Here is a 23,080-nt window from a genome sequence, read left to right on the forward strand (position 1 = left end):
ATATCGAAAACTTTCTCTGCTTTCTTTGCTTTCCTCTGTCCCTCCGATAAAATCAGACACCCAAAAGACGAGGACAGTAAAGTGTTCCTAAGTAAATATGAGAAGCACATTTTTCAGCATAATCCTTGCATCTTACGTACTGCCTCAACCAAACAGTCTCTCTCTCTCTCTCTCTCTCTCTCTCTCTCTCTCTCTCTCATAAATATACAAATCCTCACCTCAAAGAACTCCTTGGACGAGCCTCCCTCTCTTGTGCCGTACTCCACCTCAGTCTGCTTGGCAAGGTCATCCACGGACTTGATAGGGGTCACCATCCTCTCAACGGTGAGGAAGGCAGCGAGGTTGGCGGTGTAGGACGAGATGATGATGAGGGTAAAGAACCACCATGCACTACCCACGATGCGCCCTGACAATGACCTGAGGGTAAAATAAATGTTAATGTTTTCAGTGTATAGGAAGTGTGTATAAAAGAATAACTACTAACTATCTAACGGGGAGCATACTCCTGTCGGCCCGTGGCTTCACTCACCCGACGCCTTTACTCCCGGTTGTCCTCCCAAGCAAGACTCCACGCATCTAGCTATTCTATTTCAAGTCCTTTTCGGCAAGATAGATCAAATTGACCCACTTATGAGTTACTTGGTCATTCCCTTTTTTTTTACAAACAGCAGGATCGACGGCCGGGAAGCGTGCCACGGCCCATATTGCCGGAGTTGGCTTTCGAGGACTAGGCTGGTAAAAGGCCTCGATTCAGTTTATCAAGTTTTTGCTTAGTCACGAAGTCATACCAGCTATACTTCATGATCCTACGAAGGCACTTGGAACCAAAATCATCGACACGCCTCACCAAGTTACTATTCAGTGTCCATGTTTCTCAGTCATACAGTACTTGACTTAAAGATTCGATTCTTCGTCCTGCATAGATATAAACAACGTCTTATACAGGTGTTGAGCGAGCCCATAATTCCGTGGACAAAGGCCAATCCGTCAAGTGACTTCCTGGCAAGACCCACCATTGTTGTGCACCACGCTACCAAGGCATGTATAACTTTGGTGTCCTCAATGGTGACCTCAGAGTCCTCACCACATGAATGAACATATGGAATTGTTGCATCCTGTGAGATGAGAGAAGAACTATATGGATAAATAACACATTCCACTCAACCACACCAAGCTGTTTCCCCCTTTCCCTCTCTCTGAATAATTATTCTCTCCAATGGGTGTTCAAAATCCTGAAGAAAGGTAATACAGGTAAAGTTGGGTTCATAGGCTATTGTTGTACGTTGCTGCGGTGCTCATCTTCGATCCGTTGGCCCTTTGAGCCTGTGGTAGGCATGAACCAGTTACTCCGGGACATGGGCCAATGTAAAATCCGGGATTTCCACAGTTTACTTTCCCCAGGTTTCCCCAGGTACCAATTTATCGATCAGTCCGAAAAGGAACAAGAACAGCTGGGTGAACTGCACTCCGACTGCCAGGCCCGGATTCAAACCCGGGACCGAGGACTAGTAGCCAGGCACCCTGACGACTAGACTACCGAGGACTTAAACCTAAGTGCTCATATACATGTTTGCCGTGTCGAGCGTCCCTGTTTGGCTGGGAGACGGGAGTCCTGGAGGTTGATTAATAGAAAAGGATTCAGAGATGGAAGTAAAGGGCCAATAAAAAAAAATGCGAGAGAGAGAGAAAGACGGAGAGAGAGAGAGAGAGAGAGAGAGAGAGAGAGAGAGAGAGAGAGAGAGAGAGAGAGAGAGGCTACGTTTTCGTGGCGTTCCCCTCCTACTCCAGGAATTCTCCAAGGTTCTTGGAGTGGAAGTAGACCGTGGGCTACAGTTTGATTGCCACATCAAACACATTGCCCAACACGCCTCCCACAGGGTCTCCCACTTGCAAAGGTGACCAGCTTCCCCAATACAAAAGGGAGGTTCCTGCTCTACGATGCCCATATGCGGCCATATACTTAAGAGTACGCTGCCCTCTCTTGGATATTGTGTGCCGCCTTGCACACTAAGAAAATTGACACCATCAAACGACAAGCACTGCGACTGGTGGATGCGGCAGACGCCACAGTCCAGCTAAGACAAGGCCAATCCAACCCAGTTCCGTAGATTCACTACAGCACAACTGGGACGTCGCGGTGCTTGTAGTGTTCTATAAGACACAGGTGCAAGAGTAGTACACCTAACGAGCATAAGCCAACCTCCGAGAGTCATCACGCTGGTCAAGATAACAGTGCTATCGAGTGGTGACGCAATGGGGCTTTCGCGTTCCCGAACAAGCCAGTACAACTCCTTTCCGAGCCCAGTCTCCCGGATATGGAACCACGGACACCATCCGTCACATCCGGGGGAAGAACACCCAGGGAATGAAACTGGCGGCACATTACTGGAAAGGCTCACTTCTCACACCACTGACACTTGTGATGCAGTAAAGTCATGTGAAAACAATTGTGTAACAGTGACTATTTTTCAGGTGAGCATTGTGTATACTCTCTCTCTCTCTCTCTCTCTCTCTCTCTCTCTCTCTCTCTCTCTCTCTCTCTCTCTCTCTCTCTCTCTCTCTCTCTCTCTCTCTCTCTCTCTCTCTGTGTGTATATATATATGTGTATATATATATATATATATATATATATATATATATATATATATATATATATATATTTATATATATATATATATATATACATATATATATATATATATATATATATATATATATATATATATATATATATATATATATATATATATATATATAGAGAGAGAGAGAGAGTGAGAGAGAGAGAGAGAGAGAGAGAGAGAGAGAGTGAGACGAGTTAGCAATAATGGAAATCGGATTCAATGACGAATACCTGTTATTAGAGGTAATGGAAAGGGATGATTAGGAGCGTAGAGGTGATAGGGAGCCTGACAAACGTATGGTGAGAGCTGGTGCAGGATAAAAAGGGATATAAATGGGAATCTCTCTCTCTCTCTCTCTCTCTCTCTCTCTCTCTCTCTCTCTCTCTCTCTCTCTCTCTCTCTGATTCTAATGATATTTCCTTTTTTTTTTGTGTGTGTGTGTGTGTGGATTTCAATGTGACCTACGAGACACCTGTAGCTATCGAACTTTTATTTTGGTTTGTCACCATTTAGGCGTAATAAATTTATCATTCTCTCTCTCTCTCTCTCTCTCTCTCTCTCTCTCTCTCAAAAGATTTCGCTTGATTAAACTAATTGAGGAAAGAAAAAAGTACACAAACCATCTAAAAACTCTTAAAAGCTCTTCACTGGAGCAGTGGCTAGAGTGCCTGGCTACGACTCAGCTTCGAATCCCAGCCCGGGCAGGCGGTGTGTAGCTCATTCATCTGTTCATCCTCCCTTTTGAAGTGGTCGATAAATGGGTATCTGGGGAAACCTAGGGAAGGTGAACTGTGTCGATCCTGGACTTCACATTGGCCCATGTCCCGGGATAATGGGTATTTATCCACCACAGGCTCAAACAGCCGACGGATCGGAGAAGGGCGCCGCAGCCACGCGCAGCTATAGCATATGCACCCAACTTTACCTCCATCTTTAAAATTCTCTGAGGGTTAAGGTTTTCTGCTGTGTGTGTGTGTGTAATTCACCACGGCTTGATCACGAGTTTTACTTGTCATCGCCAGAAAGTATCCTCCCAACCCGAGTAAGCTCATTATGGTCGCTCTCGGGTACTGCTCGGGTCTTCATGTACCACACACCCCAATCAGTAAACACTTTGTCAGCGGAAAAGAAAACGGCTTGAGGGGGCCTGAACCTCTCTCTCTCTGAGTGTGTGTGTGTGTGTGTGTGTGTGTGTGTCGATCATCAACCAATGGGTGTATACGCCGGGAGACGCGTGCCCTCGCCAAACCTACGACGCAAAATCGGAGGGATCCTCTAGGTAAGAGTCTATGCAGGCTCCCTTCCCATCCCAAATACCTCCTGGTATAATTTATCAACTCGTTTAGTCCATGAAATATGTGAGCGTACCTTTGGCCTCCTCCATTCCCGATGAGCAGAATCGGCTTCTACGTAGCGTTCGACATGCCTGTATAGCTGGAGTCGGAGTAGACGGACTATGCGGGTAATATAGGTCATATTCTCTCACGGAGTATTCTCTGGTTAAACAGGCATCACAGTGATATCGCATGATTCTTCGTAGACATTAATTATCAAAAATATCAATATTGCTATGCAAGTCATTATTTAGTGTCTATGTCTCTCAGCATTAGAGTAAGACAGGGAGCACAAGCGACATGAAGATGGGGACCTTTGTCATTATCCATATGTATCGATAACACCACCCACTCTCGCTGCGCTAGTCCATAACAACGTAAGACTTCCTGCAGCGATCCGTCGTTATTTTTTTTTTTTTATGTTTTGCCTATTGCGCCGGCAGGCTTTCTTGGTGGGGCCTAAAAGTCGGCCCTAAACCGTTATGGAGCAAGGAAGTGTTTGTAGTGGCGCTATCTTGCTCTTGTTCGGCACTACACCATGCATTAATTTATGTGAAACTTTCCAAGGTGTCAATGTCCTTGCTAGACGCATGAACAGACTGTACTGTTTCATCTACCAAACCTCCAAACACCTCTACTTTGGTCTTGACCCAGGAGACCTGAGTTCCAGAGGCTTCGCCTTTTGGTCGATAACCCTAGCGTTATCAACAGATACTCCAAAGTGATTATGATCAACAACTCTCCCTTTTACCAAGTCCATGCAAGTATTTAAAAGCGATAGGGAGAGACCACAGCGCTGCCTTCCCCTCGCATTCCCAGGAAAGAAGCCATACACGCCCCTTCCGCCCTTCCCTACATTTTACAGCACTCTCTATTCTAGAATGTAAACTTTAATATAGCTTGTTAGGAGGCTAATGGTCTTTGAATGAATCCCCCGGAACAAAAGGAGATCATAAATGCACGGCATCAAACGCCTTCTACAGATCGATATAGGCTGCAAGCATCCCTTTTCAAAACACGTTGGCGCTCCACCAATATGCGAAACGCTAGAATATGGTTAGTTGTCGACTTTTTAGTGGTGAACCCAGACTGCTGGCTGTGACTCCCCATCAACATCAGCATCTGTCTGGCACACTGAGCAGCGTAACTTTACGATAGTTGTTGATATCCAGTCGGTCCCCTTTCCTATTTCAGTTAGGCACGACTAGCCCCTCTTTCAGTCAGGAGGAATGGTACAAAATTGCCGTAGGGCAATCAAGACCGCATGCAGTCCCCGGATCATGATTTCTTCTCCATCTTTGAGCAGCTCCGTAGTGATGTTACATATATCAGCTGCCTTTCCACCCACCAAATTTGCCACAGCCCATCTAACCGATGGGTGGATCAGTACCCGCAACCTGCAATTCAGCAGCTGAAAATTGCCCACTTGGATGATCCGCTACATAGAACTACTTAAAATAATCAGCCTATTAGACCTCTGCTCATCAATGTTCAACTTGAGGTAACCACCTGTTGTTTGTATAGCACCTCCCTGAGAGGGAGGCTCGGACTCACCGCGATATTCTTCAGCTTCTCCTTCGAGGCAAAAGCATTCATGGCTCTCGGGATATCTCCAATGCACTCCTTTACATCTCCATGAGTTTACGTTGAGGATGTCCCACAGATCTCCAGGGTTCTCAAGCGTTATGAGCGGATTGAACTGATTTGATATTGTCACTGCATACTCATGAGTCCAAGCCTTATCTTTCAGCTCCTCGAGACATAACAGTATTGTAGCATCTCAATACTTTTCTTGACCTGACACAAAGTCTGCGTGTTGTAACAACAAGCCTGTGATCAGCTACAAGGAACTCAGGACTCCGAAAATCCCTCCATTTCTGAAGGATCAAACGAGTACGTACGAGGATGTGGCCAATATCATTAGCTACCACTGCAGCATTGTTATACCTAGTCAAGAGGTGTTGCTCTGGTCTCTGGCACCAAGAACACCCAGTTTCCAACCTCCTGGATCTTGCAAAATTCACGAAAAGAGAAAGAGCTGTTTGTGTTTCTGGTACCAGAGTATTGGGACCAACACGACAGATCATAGCCAGCCTTCTCAGTACAAGAAGTAGCATTGAAATCATCCAGGGGAATGTGTGAGTCCCGATAGGGCACTGGTCAAATATGGAGTCTCGTTTGTCGTAGGAGTGGGTGGAATCGGGTACAGTGTGGTGTGGTAGTGCCAAGGCTGGGCAGCTTCGTCGGGATGTCAGAGACATGCTAAAGCCTAGATCACTTTGAGGGTCAAGTCAGAGTGAGGAGCAGGTGTGGTCACTCAAGTTACTGGCTAAGTGGTGAGGCGCTAAGTTCTAAGAAATGGGGGGAAGAGCATTTGAACAAACTAAATGGTGATGGTGTGCATTATGCTCGACCTGAGTGACGAGGCTCCAAACAATACACTCTCAATTGACCGAATCTTTCACAGCATCATAATGGACGGGCTAGATCATCGTGGAGAACCTCAGCGTGCCGGCATTCAGCAGGGTTGCTGGACGCAGGTAGCCGAGTGTCGGCGACACACACAGCCGTCATGTGTGTGTGTGTGTGTGTGTGTGTGTGTGTGTGTGTGTAAAATAATAAACGGTTTATTGTATGAATAACCAGGCAACCCTAGAGCTGCAAATATACATCAGTGGAAGATTCAATGAAATGAATGAAACAAATGAACAAAATAATGTGATTGATAATAAAATGAAGATAAAAATAAAAATACTACTACTACTAATAGTAAAGATAATAATAGTAATAATAATAATAATAATAATAATAATAATAATAATAATAATAATAATAATAATAATAATAATAATAATAATAATAATAATAATAATAATAATAATAATAATAATAATAATAATAATAATAATAATAATAATAATAATAATAATAATAATAATAATAATAATAATAATTATAATTATAATCATAATAATAGTAATCATAATCATCCACGTACTTTCTCAACTCCAAATGCTAAAAAGCCTTGGTTTAATCACGCTTGTTCTCGTGCTGTCAAAGATAGAGAGGCAGCTCATAAAGGGTACCAGAGCCTTCGAATTCCCGCTTACCATAATATTTACATTTCTTCCCTGAATCGTGCCAAATCTATTCTTCGACTTACCAAAAACTCCTTTATCCATACCAAATGTCAACACCTAGCTTTCTCTAATTCTTCCAGAGACTTCTGGCACTTAGTCAAAAATATTTCCTCCAATTTCACTTCTTCCTCTTTCCCTCCTCTTCTTAACTCAGACGGCAGCACTGCCGTCTCATCTATCTCTAAGGCTGAACTCTTCGCTCAAACTTTCTGTAACAACTCCACTCTGGACGATTCTGGGCATATTCCTAGTATGTACCCCCCCTCTGACTCCTTTATGTCTGTTATTAAGATTCTTAGGAATGATGTTTTCTATGCCCTCTCTGGCCTCAACTCTCAGACGGCTTATGGACCTGATGGAGTGCCTCCTATTGTCCTTAAAAACTGTGCTTCCGTGCTGACACCCTGCCTGGTCAAATTATTTCGCCTCTGCCTGTCAACATCTACCTTTCCTTCCTGCTGGAAGTTCGCCTTCGTACAGCCTGTGCCTAAGAAGGGTGACCGTTCCAATCCCTCAAACTACCGCCCTATAGCTTTACTTTCCTGTCTAACTAAAGCTTGTGAATCATTCCTTAACCGGAAGATTCAAAAGCTCCTGTCCACTTCTAACCTTCTATCTGAGCGCCAGTATGGGTTCCGCAAGGGGCGTTCAACTGGCGATCTTCTTGCTCTCTTAACTGATTCGGTCATCCTCTTTTAGCCGTTTCGGTGAAACTTTCTCAGTTGCACTAGACATATCGAAAGCCTTCGATAGAGTCTGGCACAAGTCGTTGCTTTCTAAACTGCCCTCTTTCTGATTATATCCTTTTCTCTGTTCCTTTATCTCCAGTTTCCTTTCCGGCCGTTCTATCTCTGCTGTGGTAGACGGTCACTGTTCTTCCCCTAAACCTATTAACAGTGGTGTTCCACAGGGCTCTGTCCTATCACCCACTCTCTTCCTGTTGTTCATCAATGATCTTTTTTCCATGTCAAACTGTCCTATCCTCTCATACGCTAATGACTCCACTCTGCATTATTCAACTTCTTTCAACAGAAGACCCTCTCAACAGGAATTACATGACTCCAGGCTGGAGGCTACAGAACGCTTAACCTCAGACCTTACTCTCATCTCCGATTGGGGTAAAAGGAACCATGTGTCCTTCAATGCCTCAAAAACCCAATTTCTCAACCTACCAACTCGACGCAATCTTCCAAACACCTATCCCCTATTCTTCGACAACACTCAGTTGTCACCATCTTCTACATTAAACATCCCCGGTCTTTCCTTAACTCAAAATCTTAACTGGAAACTTCACATCTCTCGCACTAAATCAGCTTCCTCGAGGTTGGGCGTTCTGTATCGTCTCCGCCAGTTCTTCTCCCCCGCACAGTTGCTATCCATATACAGGGGCCTTGTTCGCCCTCGTATGGAGTATACATCTCACGTGTGGGGGGGCTCCACTCACATAGCTTTCTTGGACAGAATGGAGTCTAAGGCTCTTCGTCTCATCAGGTCTCCTCCTCTTACTGATAGTCTTCTACCTCTTAATTTCCGCCGCCATGTTGCCTCTCTTTCCATCCTCTATCGATATTTTCACACTGACTGCTCTTCTGAACTTCCTAACTGCATACCTCCCCCCCTCCCGCGGCCTTGCTGCACGCGACTTTCTACTCATGGTCATCCCTATACTGTCCAAACCCCTTTATGCAAGAGTTAACCAGCATCTTCACTCTTTCATCCCTCACGCTGGTAAACTCTGGAACAATCTTCCTTCATCTGTATTTCCCCCTGCCAACGACTTGAGCCCTTTCAAGAGGAGGGTATCTGGACACCATTCCTTCCGAAACTGACCTCTCTTTCGGCCACCTCTTTGGATTCTTTTATAGGAGCAGCGAGTAGCGGGCTTTCTCTTTATTATTGTTCCCTTTTTTGTGCCCTTGAGCTGTCTCCTTTGTTGTAAAAAAAAAAAAAATCATCATCATCATCATCATCATAATAATAATAATAATAATAATAATAATAATAATAATAATAATAATAATAATAATAATAATAATAATAATAATAAACAGTAGTAATAATAAGTGCTTATGAAAAATATTTACAAAATATACAAATAGTGCTGTTCTCAGTTTTCATTATTTATAAATTTGACCATTACAATCCGGTAGCAGCGGGGATCATGATTCTTAATGGTCCCCCTAAGCGAGAAAAATGAGAAAAAATCATCTCTCACACAAACCATTTCATAATATATACCAAAGCATTTGTGATCAGTTTATGTATCATCTATTTTTTGGGGTTAAAATCATGGCACAAATTTGGCCCGTCGCTGCTACACGGTAAAGCCACAAATTTGGCCCGTCGCTGCTACCGGGGGGCAATGCGCTGTGCTGATATCGGTCAGTCCGTGCCCATATAGGAGCAATAATGTTGTGGTGTCTCACTGAGTGCTGAGGGCGGTTCACTGCGGGTGGGAGGATGTGTTTGTGTCTGGGCTGGTTAAGAAGCATGGTTGCAAACTGGTGTAGTAGGGTCTCGTGACGGTGTTGTAGGCTGGTGAGATGGAGGGAGTCGAGGGCGTCCTGGTAGTGTGTGTAGTGAGGGCCCAGGATGATTTTGCAGGCGTGCTTCTGGACATGTTCAAGTTGGCGGCGCTGCGTGATGCTGATGGAGGAAGACCATGCGTTGGACGCGTATGTAAGTTTGGGGAGAATGAATGAGGAATACACGCTCGCCAGCGCACACTCAGGGGTCCCCAGCGTTTTAAGTCTCCTCAGAAGGTACAACTTGTAGGTGGCAGATCTGGTGAGCTGGGAGACGTGCTCCTTCCATGTGAGCTTGCTGTCCATGGTGACTTCAAGTAGCTTTGCAGATGTAACTACCTGGTGGGTAGTTGATGGACACCACAGGGGGAGCAACATGGGCAAAAGAGGTGTTGATGTGTAGGAGTGTAGTTTTGGTGTCGTTGATGGTGATCATGTTTTGTGTTGTCCATGTTTGTAGTTTGTGTAGTGTTTCCTGGAGGTGAGAATAATCTGGGTTGCTGTTGTCGACTGTTACTTCCACTGTGGTGTCGTCCACGTACTTTCAGCGGTGAGGTGTGTGGGTTAGTGCATCATTGATTAAAATAAGAAAGCACAAAGGGCCCATCTTGGACCCCTGAGGTACCCCGCAAGTAAGGTGTAGAGGAGGGGAGGCCACTCCCTGGAATCTTACCACTTGTCTGCGCTGGTGCAGGAAATCCGCCAGCCAGGAGACCAGGTTAGAGTGAAGCCCTAGGTTTATCGTGTGTGTGTGTGTGTGTGTGTGTGTGTCTGTCTGTCTGTCTGTCTGTCTGTCTGTCTGTCTCTCTGTCTGTCTGTCTGTCTGTCTGTCTGTCCGTGTGTGTGTGTGTGTGTGTGTGTGTGTGTGTGTAATATGGGCGTTGTCTCGCGTGAGATGTCAAAATAACACTAATTGTGATAAAGCTCGTGACATGCAATATTACAAATATCCACACACACACACACACACACACACACACGTACACATACACATACCTTCAAATTGGCACAACACACACACACACACACACACACACACACACACACACACACACACATAACAAACATGCTCACACGCAAACAAGCAACGGGAAATGAACCACACCCATCTCTCTCTCTCTCTCTCTCTCTCTCTCTCTCTCTCTCTCTCTCTCTCTCTCTCTCTCTCTCTCTCTCTCTCTCTCTCTCTCTCTCTCTCTCTCTCTCTCTCTCTCTCTCTCTCTCTCTCTCTCTCTCTCTCTCTCTCACCTGGGGCACAGATCGATCCCTTGGTGCATAAAGGCGCCCAACGTGAACCACAGACTGTTGCAGATCGTGAAGTCGTTCGTTACACTTGACTTCGTGTACGTCTCTATCACCTGTAGAAAGAGAAGTAAGAGATCAATAAGCACAAGGAAAACGAAGGAGGAGGCGAGAGAGAAGTGGGGAAGGATTACGAGAAGGAGGAGGAGGAGAAGGAGGAGGAGGAGGAGGAGGAGGAGGAGAAGGAGGAGGAGGAGGAGACTACGTGTATGTTTTTTTTTCGGAGAAAGATTAGAAGATTTCAAATATATTAACTATGGGAAAAATCGACACTTTTCTGATCCCAGTGTGATTCTCGAAAGAGCAATATGTTGCCTATGTGACTTTTATTTTTTTTATTTTTTTTATGGCTAGAAACCATGTGGTCGTTGTGTGTTGTGTGGAAATATGTTATATTTCTATCATGGTTGGTCATATATTTATTGAGTTAAGCTTCGATAGCTCTCGGTGGTTTTGTGAGATTTATAAAAGTGGAGAGTGTGAGGGAAAGCATTTTCTGTGGTTTGTGGGAGTTGTATGTTTGGTGACCTCTCGTAGTCATAAATAAATCAATGAATCAAAAGAGCTCAGAAATCTTTTTTATTTATTTGTTAAATTCTCATGACTTTGTTGGTTTATAAAAAGAGAATGAGGTGTGATAATGTTTTTTTGGTGGTGTATAATTGTAGTTCTTTTTGTGCCTACCTATAATAGTGTTTAAATCTATTTTGGTATAATTATTTGGATACATCCGACCTTCTTGTTGACGGTGTCTGATGAGGGAAATGAAAGAGATGATAAAATAAATCATCCCTAAAGATCTGCATCCGGAAAACTTTTAAGCAGGCGCCTACACACAAACATCTCTATATAGCGTTTCTGAACTCCTAATTGGGGCAACTCTGAATAACTTGGTAATTTTTTAGGTTTAGAAAGAGGTAGATACGTGAAAATGAAATCGTCTTAGTGGTGGGTGTTGAGGACGTGGGCAATTATTGCGCCATAACATCGTTCTATTTATTGAGGAAAACCCTGGCTTTCTCTTGCCGCCCGACGCACCCCTCCAGATGAAAGTAAAATAGTGTTACTGCCAAAGTGAAGGGATTTCACCCCATTAATCGACATGTTTAATATAGAATAAGTAGACATAATCAAATGATAAGACTAACAGGAAATTCTAAAGTCATGCCATGCTTCTTAATTTGACTAATTTCTATGGAATTAGACTAGTAGACAAAAATAAGGAAGAATACGTGCACTTACATTCTTTCTGGACTACAATTTAAATTGATTATATTTTGTATGGAATATAGACTTTTATAGTCTATATTCTATACGAAATAAAAAGTCCAGATACGTTTTATCTGTAATACTTTGTGCACTGATATTTTTATAGAAACAAAAGCAACTCAAAGGCAAAAAAAAAAAAGACAAAGAACAAAAGAGCCCGTACGCACTGCTTCTGCAAAAGAAAATAGAACTGAAAGGCCAGAAGAGACGGTGAATTTGGGATAGAAATGTATCTTGATACGCCCCTCTTGAAATAAAGTCTACGCAGGGGGAAATACAGACAAAGGAAGACTGTTCCAGAGTTTACAAGCGAAAGGGATGACAAATATCAATTTGACGGTTACCTCTTGCTTATACAAGTGATTAAGCTAGCATAAGTGTTTAATGATCAGCAGAGAGGCGTATACAGGGGACCGCGGGAGGGGTTGGGGAACTCAGAAAGTTCAAAGGAGCAGTCAGAATGAAAATATCTATAGAAAATTGAGAGGCAACATAGCGCGCGATATTTAAGAGGTAGAAGACTATCAGTACGAGAAAGGAAAGTAATGAATCAAACAGCCATTCACTCTACTCTGTGAAAAAGGGCCGTGTGAATGGAACGCACGTATGATACGTATATTCCATATGAGGTGGGCCAAGGCCTTGTATATAGCTAACATCTGAGAATGGGAGAAGAACTGATGAAGACGATACAAAGCGCCTAACCTCAATGAAACTTGTTTAGTAAAAGATTTGCATTTTCCTGTTAAGTTTGAGTTTGGGATATAGCAAAAATGGTTGATATAGAAGGGGACAGCTGTTTTCGAAGAACAGGGGATAGATGCTTGTACGATTGTGTCGAATTAACAGTTGCAAAATTCCCATTCGAAAATGGTAGCAAATTCAGATGTCAGGGGCTCTGCAAGTCCTGTAATTTATATTAGGAGGGTCTTCTAAAAGACGTTTAGTATTACAAAGTAGATTCATCGGCGTAGGTGTGGATACAGCAGTTTATTTGGGACAGAGAGAGACATAGATAGAACCGGACCTTTTAGAACACAAATATTTATAGGTTTAAGGAAAGAACAATGACCAAACAAAACAGTAGAGATGGAATGGCCAAAAAAGGAAAAAGGAGATAAAAAGTACATAGAAAGAGGTAAAATCAGTGGGAGGGTAATTTTGAAAGCAACGATTTGTGCCAAACTCTGTCAAAAGCCTTTGAGATGTCTAAGGCAACAACAAAAAATTTACATAAGCGGCTAGGAGAGGACCACCAGGTATCAGCTAGGAAGGCAAAAAGTTAACCAGTGGAACGCCTATTGCGGCCACCGCACTAGTGATCAGAGAGGTCAGAAGTTGATTAATGCTCTAGAACTTTCTTGTTATGGATTGTTTCAAAATCCTTGGAAAGACAACAAAAAAGCTATTGTATGGGAGTTTAATGGGTTTCAGTGGTCACTTTGCTGAGCCACAAGATGTATATAGGGATTTTTTTCAGTAGAAAGGAAATATTGGTGTTAAAAGGCAGAGACAAAAATGTTTGCCTAGGCAGGGTGTCAGCACGAAAGCATAGATTTTAAGTACAGCACAAGGCACTCCACCGGGTCAACAAGTCTTCCAAGGATCCGGGCCATAGAGCGCATAGAAAACATAATTCTTAAGAACTTTAATTACAGGTATAGTGAAGTCAGACGGGGGACACAAAGAAATAGTCTTGAATCGTGCAGAGCGGATTTTTCAGAGAACGTTTGATCGATGAGCTCAGCTTTATATAGAGATATAATAGCTGGGTTGCATCAGGGCTAAATATATATATATATATATATATATATATATATATATATATATATATATATATATATATATATATATATATATATATATTTTTTTTTTTTACAACAAAGGAGGCAGCTCAAGGGCACACACAAAAAGAAAACAATAATAAAAAGAAAGCCCGTTACTCGCTGCTCCTAAAAAAAGAAACAAAAGAGGTGGCCGAAAACAAGATCAAATACGGGAGGAGAGATGTCCTGATACCCTCCTCTTGAAAGAGTTCAAGTCGTAGGCAGGAGGAAATACAGATGAAGGAAGATTGTTCCAGAGTTTACCAGCGTGAGGGATGAAAGAGTGAAGATGCTGGTTAACTCTTGCATAAGGGGTTTGGACAGTATAGGGATGAGCATGAGTAGAAAGTCGAGTGCAGCGAGGCCGCGGGAGGGGGGAGGCATGCAGTTAGCAAGTTCAGAAGAGCAGTCAGCGTGGAAATATCTATAGAAGATAGAAAGAGAGGCAACATTGCAGCGGAATTTAAGAGGTAGAAGACTATCAGTATGAGGAGGAGAGCTGATGAGACGAAGAGCCTTAGCCTCCACTCTGTCCAGAAGAGCTGTGTGAGTGGAGCCCCCCCACACATGAGATGCATACTCCATACGAGGGCGGACAAGGCCCCTGTATATGGACAGCAACTGTGCAGGGGAGAAGAACTGGCGGAGACGGTACAGAATGCCCAGCCTCGAGGAAGCTGATTTAGTAAGAGATGAGATATGAAGTTTCCAGTTGAGATTTTGAGTTAAGGATAGACCGAGGATGTTTAGTGTTGAGGAAGGTGATAGCTGGGTGTTGTCAAAGAATAGGGGATAGTTGTTTGGAAGATTGTGTCGAGTGGATAGGTGGAGAAACTGTGATTTTGAGGCGTTGAAGGACACCAGGTTCCTCTTGCCCCAATCGGAAATAATAGTAAGGGCTGAGGCTAAGCGTTCTGCAGCCTCCAGCCTTGAGTCGTTAAGTTCCTGTAGGGTAGGTCTTCTATTAAAAGAAGTTGAGTAATGCAGAGAGGAATCATCGGCGTAGGAATGGATAGGACAGTTCGTTTTGGAAAGAAGATCATCAATGAACAACAGAAAAAGAGTGGGAGATAGGACAGAACCCTGTGGGACACCTCTCTTAATAAATTTAGGAGAACAGTGACCGTCTACCACGGCAGAAATAGAACGGTCAGAAAGGAAACTGGAGATAAAGGTACAGAGAGAAGGATAGAAACCGTAGGAGGGTAGTTTGGAAAGCAAAGATTTGTGCCAGACCCTATCAAAAGCTTTTTGATATGTCCAGCGCAATAGCAAAGGTTTCACCGAAACGGCTAAGAGAGGATGACCAAGAGTCACTTAAGAAGGCTAGGAGATCACCAGTAGAACGCCCCTTGCGGAACCCATACTGGCGATCAGATAGAAGGTCAGAAGTGGAAAGGTGCTTTTGAATCTTCCGGTTAAGGATTGATTCAAAAGCTTTAGATAGACAAGAAAGTAAAGCTATAGGACGGTAGTTTGAGGGATTGGAGCGGTCACCCTTCTTAGGCACAGGCTGTATGAAGGTATACTTCCAACAAGAAGGAAAGGTAGATGTTGACAGGCAGAGGCGAAAGAGTTTGACCAGGCAGGGTGACAGCACGGAGGCACAGTTTTTAAGGACAATAGGAGGCACTCCATCAGGTCCATAAGCCTTCTGATGATTGAGGCCAGAGAGGGCATAGAAAACATCATTTTGAAGAATCTTTATAACAGGCATAAAGGAGTCAGAGGGGGGATGAGTAGGAGGAATATGCCCAGAATCGTCCAGAGTGGAGTTTTTAGAAAAAGTTTGAGAGAAGAGTTCAGCCTTAGAGATAGATGAGACGGCAGTGTTGCCGTCAGGACTAAGGAGTGGAGGGAAAGATGAAGAAGTGAAGTTGGAGGAGATGTTTTTGGCTAGGTGCCAGAAGTCACGGGAAGAGTTAGAGAAAGCAAGGTTTTGGCATTTTCTATTAATGAAATAATTTTTGGTTAGTCTGAGAATAGATTTGGCACGATTTCGGGCAGAAATGTAAAGTTCATAATTAGCATTAGTTTGAAGGCTCTGCTACCTTTTGTGAGCTGCCTCTCTATCATTGACAGCACGAGAACAAGCGTGATTAAACCAAGGCTTTTTAGCGTGAGGAGTAGAGAAAGAACGAGGAATGTATGCCTCCATTCCAGAGACAATCACCTCTGTGATGCGCTGAGCACACACAGAGGGGTCTCTATCCTGGAAGCAATAATCATTCCACGGGAAATCGGAAAAGTACATCCTCAGGTCGTCCCAACGAGCTGAAGCAAAATGCCAGAAGCATCGCCTCTTCGGTGGGTCCAGAGGGTGTACAGGAGCGATAGGACAGGATGCAGAAATAAGATTGTGATCGGAGGAGCCCAACGGAGAGAACAGTTTGACAGAATAAGCAGAAGGGTTTGAGGTAAGGAAGAGGTCTAGAATGTTGGGCCGGTCTCCAAGACGGTCGGGAATACGTGTAGGGTGCTGGACCAACAGCTCTAGGTCGTTGAGGATAGCAAAGTTGTAAGCTTGTTTACCAGGATGGTCAGTGAAAGAGGATGAAAGCCAAGGCTGGTGGTGAACATTGAAATCTCATAGGATGGAGATTTCAGCGAAGGGAGAGTGGGTCAAGATGTGCTCCACTTTAGAATTCAAATAGTCAAAGAATTTTACATAGTTGGTAGAGTTAGGTGAGAGATAAACAGCACAGATGTATTTAGTAATAGAATGACAATGAAGTATTAGCCAGATGGTAGAAAATTCAGAATAGTCAAGGTTGTGGGCACGAGAGCAAGTGATGTCGTTGCGCACGTAGGCGCAACATCCAGTTTTGGATTGAAATTTAGGATATAGATAGTAGGAGGGAACAGAGAAGAGATTGCTGTCAGTAGCCTCAGAAACCTGTGTTTCGGTAAGAAAGAGAAGGTGAGGTTTAGAGGAGGATAGATGATGTTCCACAGAATGAAAATTAGAGCAAAGACCGCGAATGTTGCAGAAATTGAGAAGAAAGAGGTTCGAGGAGTTATCAAGACACCTCTCGGGTCGTCAGCCAGAAGGGGAGTCCTCCCTGGGGAGGGAGGTGGGAGAGATGAAATAAAAAGTTGTATATATATATTTTTTTATATATATCAAAAGTCTCTGGAAGAATCAGAGCAAGCATGGCTGTGATATTTTCTGAAATGAGAAAATTCTATAATGGGAATTAATTATTAGTGAATCAAAGAATATATTTAGTGTGAAACCGGGTGAACAAACAAAAAAAACATGATTAGCAGGAATTTGAGAGCGAAGGTACCTTTTGAGCGCTGTGCACGCGCGCACACGTGTGTGTGTGTGTGTGTGTGTGTGTGTGTATGAGAGAGAGAGAGAGAGAGAGAGAGAGAGAGAGAGAGAGAGAGAGAGAGAGAGAGAGAGAGAGAGAGAGAGAGAGAGAGAGAGAGAGAGAGACTTCTGGCAGGGAATAAAACGCCTGCAGGGCAACACACACCACCGCCCCATACACCTAGAAAAGGGAGGAGTCAAAATACAGGATGACGAGGGTATTGCCCAAGAGTTCAGTGAAACCTGGAAGTCAGTGTTCACAATAAGACCTGAAGACAACGCTCATTATGACCAAGACAATGAACGGGAAGTAAAGGCATGGCTCCAACAGGACCCAACAAGAACCAGGCCACACCATACGATTGATCTGCAACGCCTAACACAGGCCCATCTGTTGACTATGGAAATAGGCACAACCGAGCTCCGATCAGCTATAAACAAAACGAAAAACACGTCGCCCGGAGAGAGCAAAATAGATAAACAACAAATCAGCATGTTACCCCCCCAGGGGCTGGCGTACCTACTCACCATATATAATGCGATGTTAACAACAGGTTACTTCCCTCAACGATTCAAAGTCGCCACTCTCACCATGATACCTAAACCAGGCAAACCATCCACGGATCCCAAGAACTACAGACCAATCTCACTCCTAGAAGTCCCTGGAAAAATCTTTGAAAGAATAATCAACTTACGACTCAGATGTCACCTGGAGGAAAACAACCTTTATAACCCGTCACAGTATGGCTTCAGGGCAGGGAGGAGCTCTACGTCAGCTATCTCCATCACCAGCGAAAAGGTAGCACTCACTAAAGGACAAGGACTAAACTGCACTATTATCCAACGCGACATCAGCAAAGCGTTTGATAAAGTCTGGCTACAGGGCCTGCAATACAAAATACTTCAACTCGGACTGCCAGAGCTAACGGAAAAACTGTTATGTAGCTTCCTTGATCAGCGCTCAGCTTCCATTCGAGTTAATTCAGCAATATCCTCCCCGTTCCCCCTGCACAGCGGCGTGCCACAGGGCAGCGTGTTATCACCAACGCTCTTCATCACCTACACCTCTGACATGCCCCGGTCTGACACCAGAAGCTGTATGGATATATATTATGCTGACGACGCGACACAAATAGTGACCTCCAACGGTACCCTAGACCACCATGACGCCCTGGTCGTGCGGGAGGCGAACAGACTCAACACATTTGAAAAAAATGGAAGATCAAAACAAACATAGACAAGTTCGCTGTGGTCGCACTCGGCAGGAAAAAATTAAATGACATACAAATACAGGGCAACACCATCTCCCACCAAAAACAATGCCAGATATTAGGCCACACAGTGACATCCACCGGCCTGATCGTTAAACATGTCAACGACAAAACCATGAAAGTTAAAACAGCCCTCACATCACTAAACAGATTCTGGCACTTCACAGAGCGGCTCAAACTGTATCTAGTAAAGACTAAGATACTTCCTATACTAGACTACTCACCCACCCCGACACACATGGCTTCCCACACCAAGATGTTACAGCTTCAGAGGCTGCAGAACAAAGCGCTGAGATTTGCCACCGGACAGAAATACCCGTACACGGAAAACACAGCAGCACAACACCGCAGACTCGGAGTACAACTAGTCAGCACAAGGCTACGGGAGGCGGCCGGAAAGATATGGGAGAAGCTAGACCAGCAAGACGACGTGAACTACACCCACGTCAAGGAGCTTGACGGCAGCACGAACTTGGTCCACCCCTGGTTTCCGCGCTTGAAGTCACTACGAGAACAACCGCCCACACATCACTTCACACAAGTGACGCCATAGCTTAGCCTAGCTCTCTACACACAAACAATCCAAACACACACACACCCAGCACGCCGGGGGTATACAAATAAGGTGCCCGATAAACAATAACTACACCAGAACAATTAACGAACCTACACCATACAACTGTACACTCCTACTGTCTTTCCTATTCCCCACCTGTACCTCACCACTAACCCACTTCCTCTTCGTACTATACCCTTGATTAAAAAAAAAAAAAAAAAAGAGAGAGAGAGAGAGAGAGAGAGAGTGTGTGTATGTGTGTGTGTGTGTGTGTGTGTGTGTGTGTGTGTGTGTGTGTGAGGGGAGTTGCAGCAGTGCTGTCTGCCCTATGACAGTTCTATGTCATTCTGCCTGACTGGAAAAAGGTACTGCTTCTTCCTATCTGGAACGGGAACGAGGACCGCTAAGACTTCAACACTTAGAATGGTATTACCCTGCTCAATGTGCCGGGCTCATCTACTGCTGATGCGAATTCGATCTCATCTGCTAACGTTTGAGAGGCCTGGGTTCCCGCCCGGTAAGTCTACGACTGAACGGATCCTAGTATTTCGCGTCCATGTAGAACACCAACTAAAGTTTCGACAGGAGCTACAGGTATCCTATGTCGATCTCAAGCAGACATTTGACTCAGTGCGTCTTGAGACACTATGGGACATCCGTGGGATTCCTGCAAGGATTATTGACCTGATGACTGGCCTTTACTCTAGGAATGGGGAAGCTTTGAAATGTGAAAGAGACGTTTCCAATTTCTTCCGCGTAAACTTGGGAGTTTGGCAGGGGTGCGTTCGTGCTCCATGTCTTTCCAAGACTTGCCTGAACTAGGTATTAGCTACAGTTGTTAATCATCATCGTTGCGGACCATCTGTTGGCAACACCAAAGTCACTGACCTTGTTTTTGCTGCTGCCGTAGTACTACTAGCGGAATCGCGGGAGGTCCTGGTAAAGGCTCTCAAAGTGCTGCATGAGGAGGCGATGCCATTAAAATTGCAGGTCTCCATGGCCAAAACAAAGTTTTATTCGTTTGGAGGCTTGCTTGTTTGACACAGTTCAGTCTCTTCATGCAAGTAGTGAGGACAATGAGGTCACCAACAGCTCCACACACCTTGGTACCGTAGAGTAAGGGTTCTTAATTAACCGGGGGTATCCATACCCCTAGGGAGTATGAAAATCAAATGCTGGGGGTACGGGACTCAATCTCTGAATATCATCATATATTGTATATCAAATAGGACTGGTGATGATTTCGGTAGTCAAGCGAAGGGGGTATGTGACATTACTGAGGAATCCAACGGGGTATGGGATCATCAAATGGTTAAGAACCTCTGGCGAAGGGGATAACAATGGTGTGTCTTGCTAGGAAGACACTTGACTAATAGGCCTAGTCCATGGTTTTATGGTCTCGCTCTGTCGATTCTTATGCAGGCGGACAAAGGTTTGAGTATATAAATCACTTGTGCCCCCCTCCATAGTGTATTGCTGTGAGACATGGACACTGAACAGTGAATTCAATAGTCATGTTGATGGTTTTGGTACCAAATGCCTTCGCAGGATAATGGGGTATCCCTAAAGAGACTTCGTGCTGAACCAGCGACTACTTCATGAAACTGAATCTACGTCTGGTACTAGCCTAGTATGTCACCACCAAATTCGCCTACATGGAATCATGGCATGTTTCCCGGACGTCGAGGCTGCTTACGAGGTTGTTTCTGTACGAGATAACACTGGCTGAAGGAGACTACTAGGAACCCCACGTAACTCATCGCTGAGGAAAGTTCATCGTTCTTGTCAGTGGTGGCTTATAGTAGGAAAAGTAACTGCTTGGGAGCTCTCTCGCGGGAAACATAGGGGCTGAAGGCTCTACCTGGCGTATGCCCCCAGTTGGTTTGTTTGTGCATGTGTGGGGGGAGTGTAATTATTTTTTTTCACCACGGCCTGTTCACTAGTTGGACTTGTCATCGTCAGCAAGTACCCTTCCGATTACAGCAAGGCTCATTATAGCTGGTTGATCTCAGGGTACTGCCGGGACTTTCGCCCCCGCTCAACGGATAGGACGGTTACCTCTTTATTACCGGGAATATATCGGACTCAACGAGGCTCGAACCTCAGCCTGCGAGGGCAAAGCATGACAGGGCAAAGTCTTCGTCCACTGAACTAGCTTGGCGGTGTGTGTGTGTGTGTGTGTGTGTGTGTGTGTGTGTGTAAAGTGATTGCTTAAAGATGTAAACTTGATCCATTAAGTGCGTGGTTATTAGATACAAACATCATTCAATTTCTGCCATTATGTGAGCCATCCAAGCCAAACAGCTCTCTCTCTCTCTCTCTCTCTCTCTCTCTCTCTCTCTCTCTCTCTCTCTCTCTCTCTCTCTCTCTCTCTCTCTCTCTCTCTCTCTCTCCTAACGGATAGACATCAATGTACTGTATTTAGCTGCGAAAAATCATCTACTACCACTGTAAAGCTTGGTGTACCTCAAGGAAGCGTTATAGGCCCAATTCTGTTTCTAATATACATCAATGATATATCAGATCTTTTCTTTAAAGCTAAAAGTATATTGTTTGCCGATGACATGACACTCTACTTAACAGGTCCAAACCAAGATCAACTTGTACTAAATGCAAATCATGAACTCGAAAAACTATACCAATGGTGTCTATGTAACAGACTTACAATTAATAAAAAGAAAACTTGCTTTATGCTATTCACTACTAAAAAAGCGTCTAACTTGATTAATTTAAAAATCAATAATGAAATAATTTATAAAACTGATAGAGTGAGATTTCTTGGTGTAGATTATGATGATTCATTATCATTTAAATATCACATACATAACCTTACACTGAAAATATCAAGACACATTGCTTTACTTTATCAAATAAATGATCTCATGCCTCAAAATGTATTAAAGTCAATATACTATGCACACATTTATTCACTAATTACCTACAGCAGCCCGAATTGGTGTACAACATACACCACCTATTTAACCCCCCTAAAATTGCAGCTCAAAAAAATTGTAAGAATTATTACTAACAGCAACTATTTAGCACACACTAGTCCACTCTTCAAGGAAACCAAAAATTTAAAACTGGATGATATAACTAAACTGGAAATAGCTACACTCATGTACATAAATAGGAATCAAATGCGTGACCTCCTCCCATCTTATGATTATAGTACCCGTCACCGCGACAATCTAAGCTTTCCTATTCATCGTCTTTCAAAATTCCAACATTCAACTACTTATTTGGGTCCTGTAATTTGGAATTATATCCCCACACAAATTCAAGAAGCTCCTTCCCTCAACACATTCAAAAGCCGATTAAAAACTAATATTATAATGACCTATTAACTAACTATTAACTAACTCACTTTTTCCTTATAAATGTGCATGTGTGTATGTACTTTAAAATATTATGTTAATTAATTAATGCAACATATGTGCAATTTACTTATGTATATGAACGGGTGTATGCGTGTATATGTGCGCATGTGTATGTGTGCGCATATGTATAATTATGTATATTGTATATGTGTATGCTTGTGTGTATGCATGTGTATGTGTGTATGAGTATATATAGGTCTATGTGTGTGCATGCATGTATGTATGTATGTATGTAAGCGTTTATTCTATTGTGTTACCTCGCATGCTCAATATATGATTCTATTACTTTAACATTATGTAAAGTTATCATAATCATTTCATCTTTACTACAATTATTATTAATGTTGTCACAGCCAGTAATTTTCAAATAAATTATATATTTTCTTGCCTAAAAAGCTATGCTTTAGACAGGCTAGCTTTAGTTGTACAGCTTAAAGCTCTGTCCATATATATATGCATATAACATATATAACTTTGTATAATTAATAGCTATAAATAAATGTTTCAGATGTTTCAAATCTCTCTCTCTCTCTCTCTCTC

At 43.4% G+C, this 23,080-nt stretch overlaps 1 protein-coding gene across 1 annotated transcript in view; it reads right to left on the reverse strand.

Annotated features, from left to right (window-relative positions):
* LOC127005570 (glutamate receptor 4-like) overlaps positions 1–23,080 on the reverse strand; it is a 453,194-nt gene that overhangs the window by 213,202 nt on the left and 216,912 nt on the right. The window contains exons 7-8 of the mRNA XM_050874508.1: positions 10,869–10,978; positions 219–417 (exon numbers count right to left, since the gene is read on the reverse strand). Coding sequence (XP_050730465.1) covers positions 219–417; positions 10,869–10,978 — 309 coding nt within the window. The remainder of the gene's footprint in view (positions 1–218; positions 418–10,868; positions 10,979–23,080) is intronic.

Source organism: Eriocheir sinensis, chromosome 30, assembly GCF_024679095.1.
Source record: "Eriocheir sinensis breed Jianghai 21 chromosome 30, ASM2467909v1, whole genome shotgun sequence".
In the NCBI taxonomy this organism is placed as follows: Eukaryota; Metazoa; Arthropoda; class Malacostraca; order Decapoda; family Varunidae; genus Eriocheir; species Eriocheir sinensis.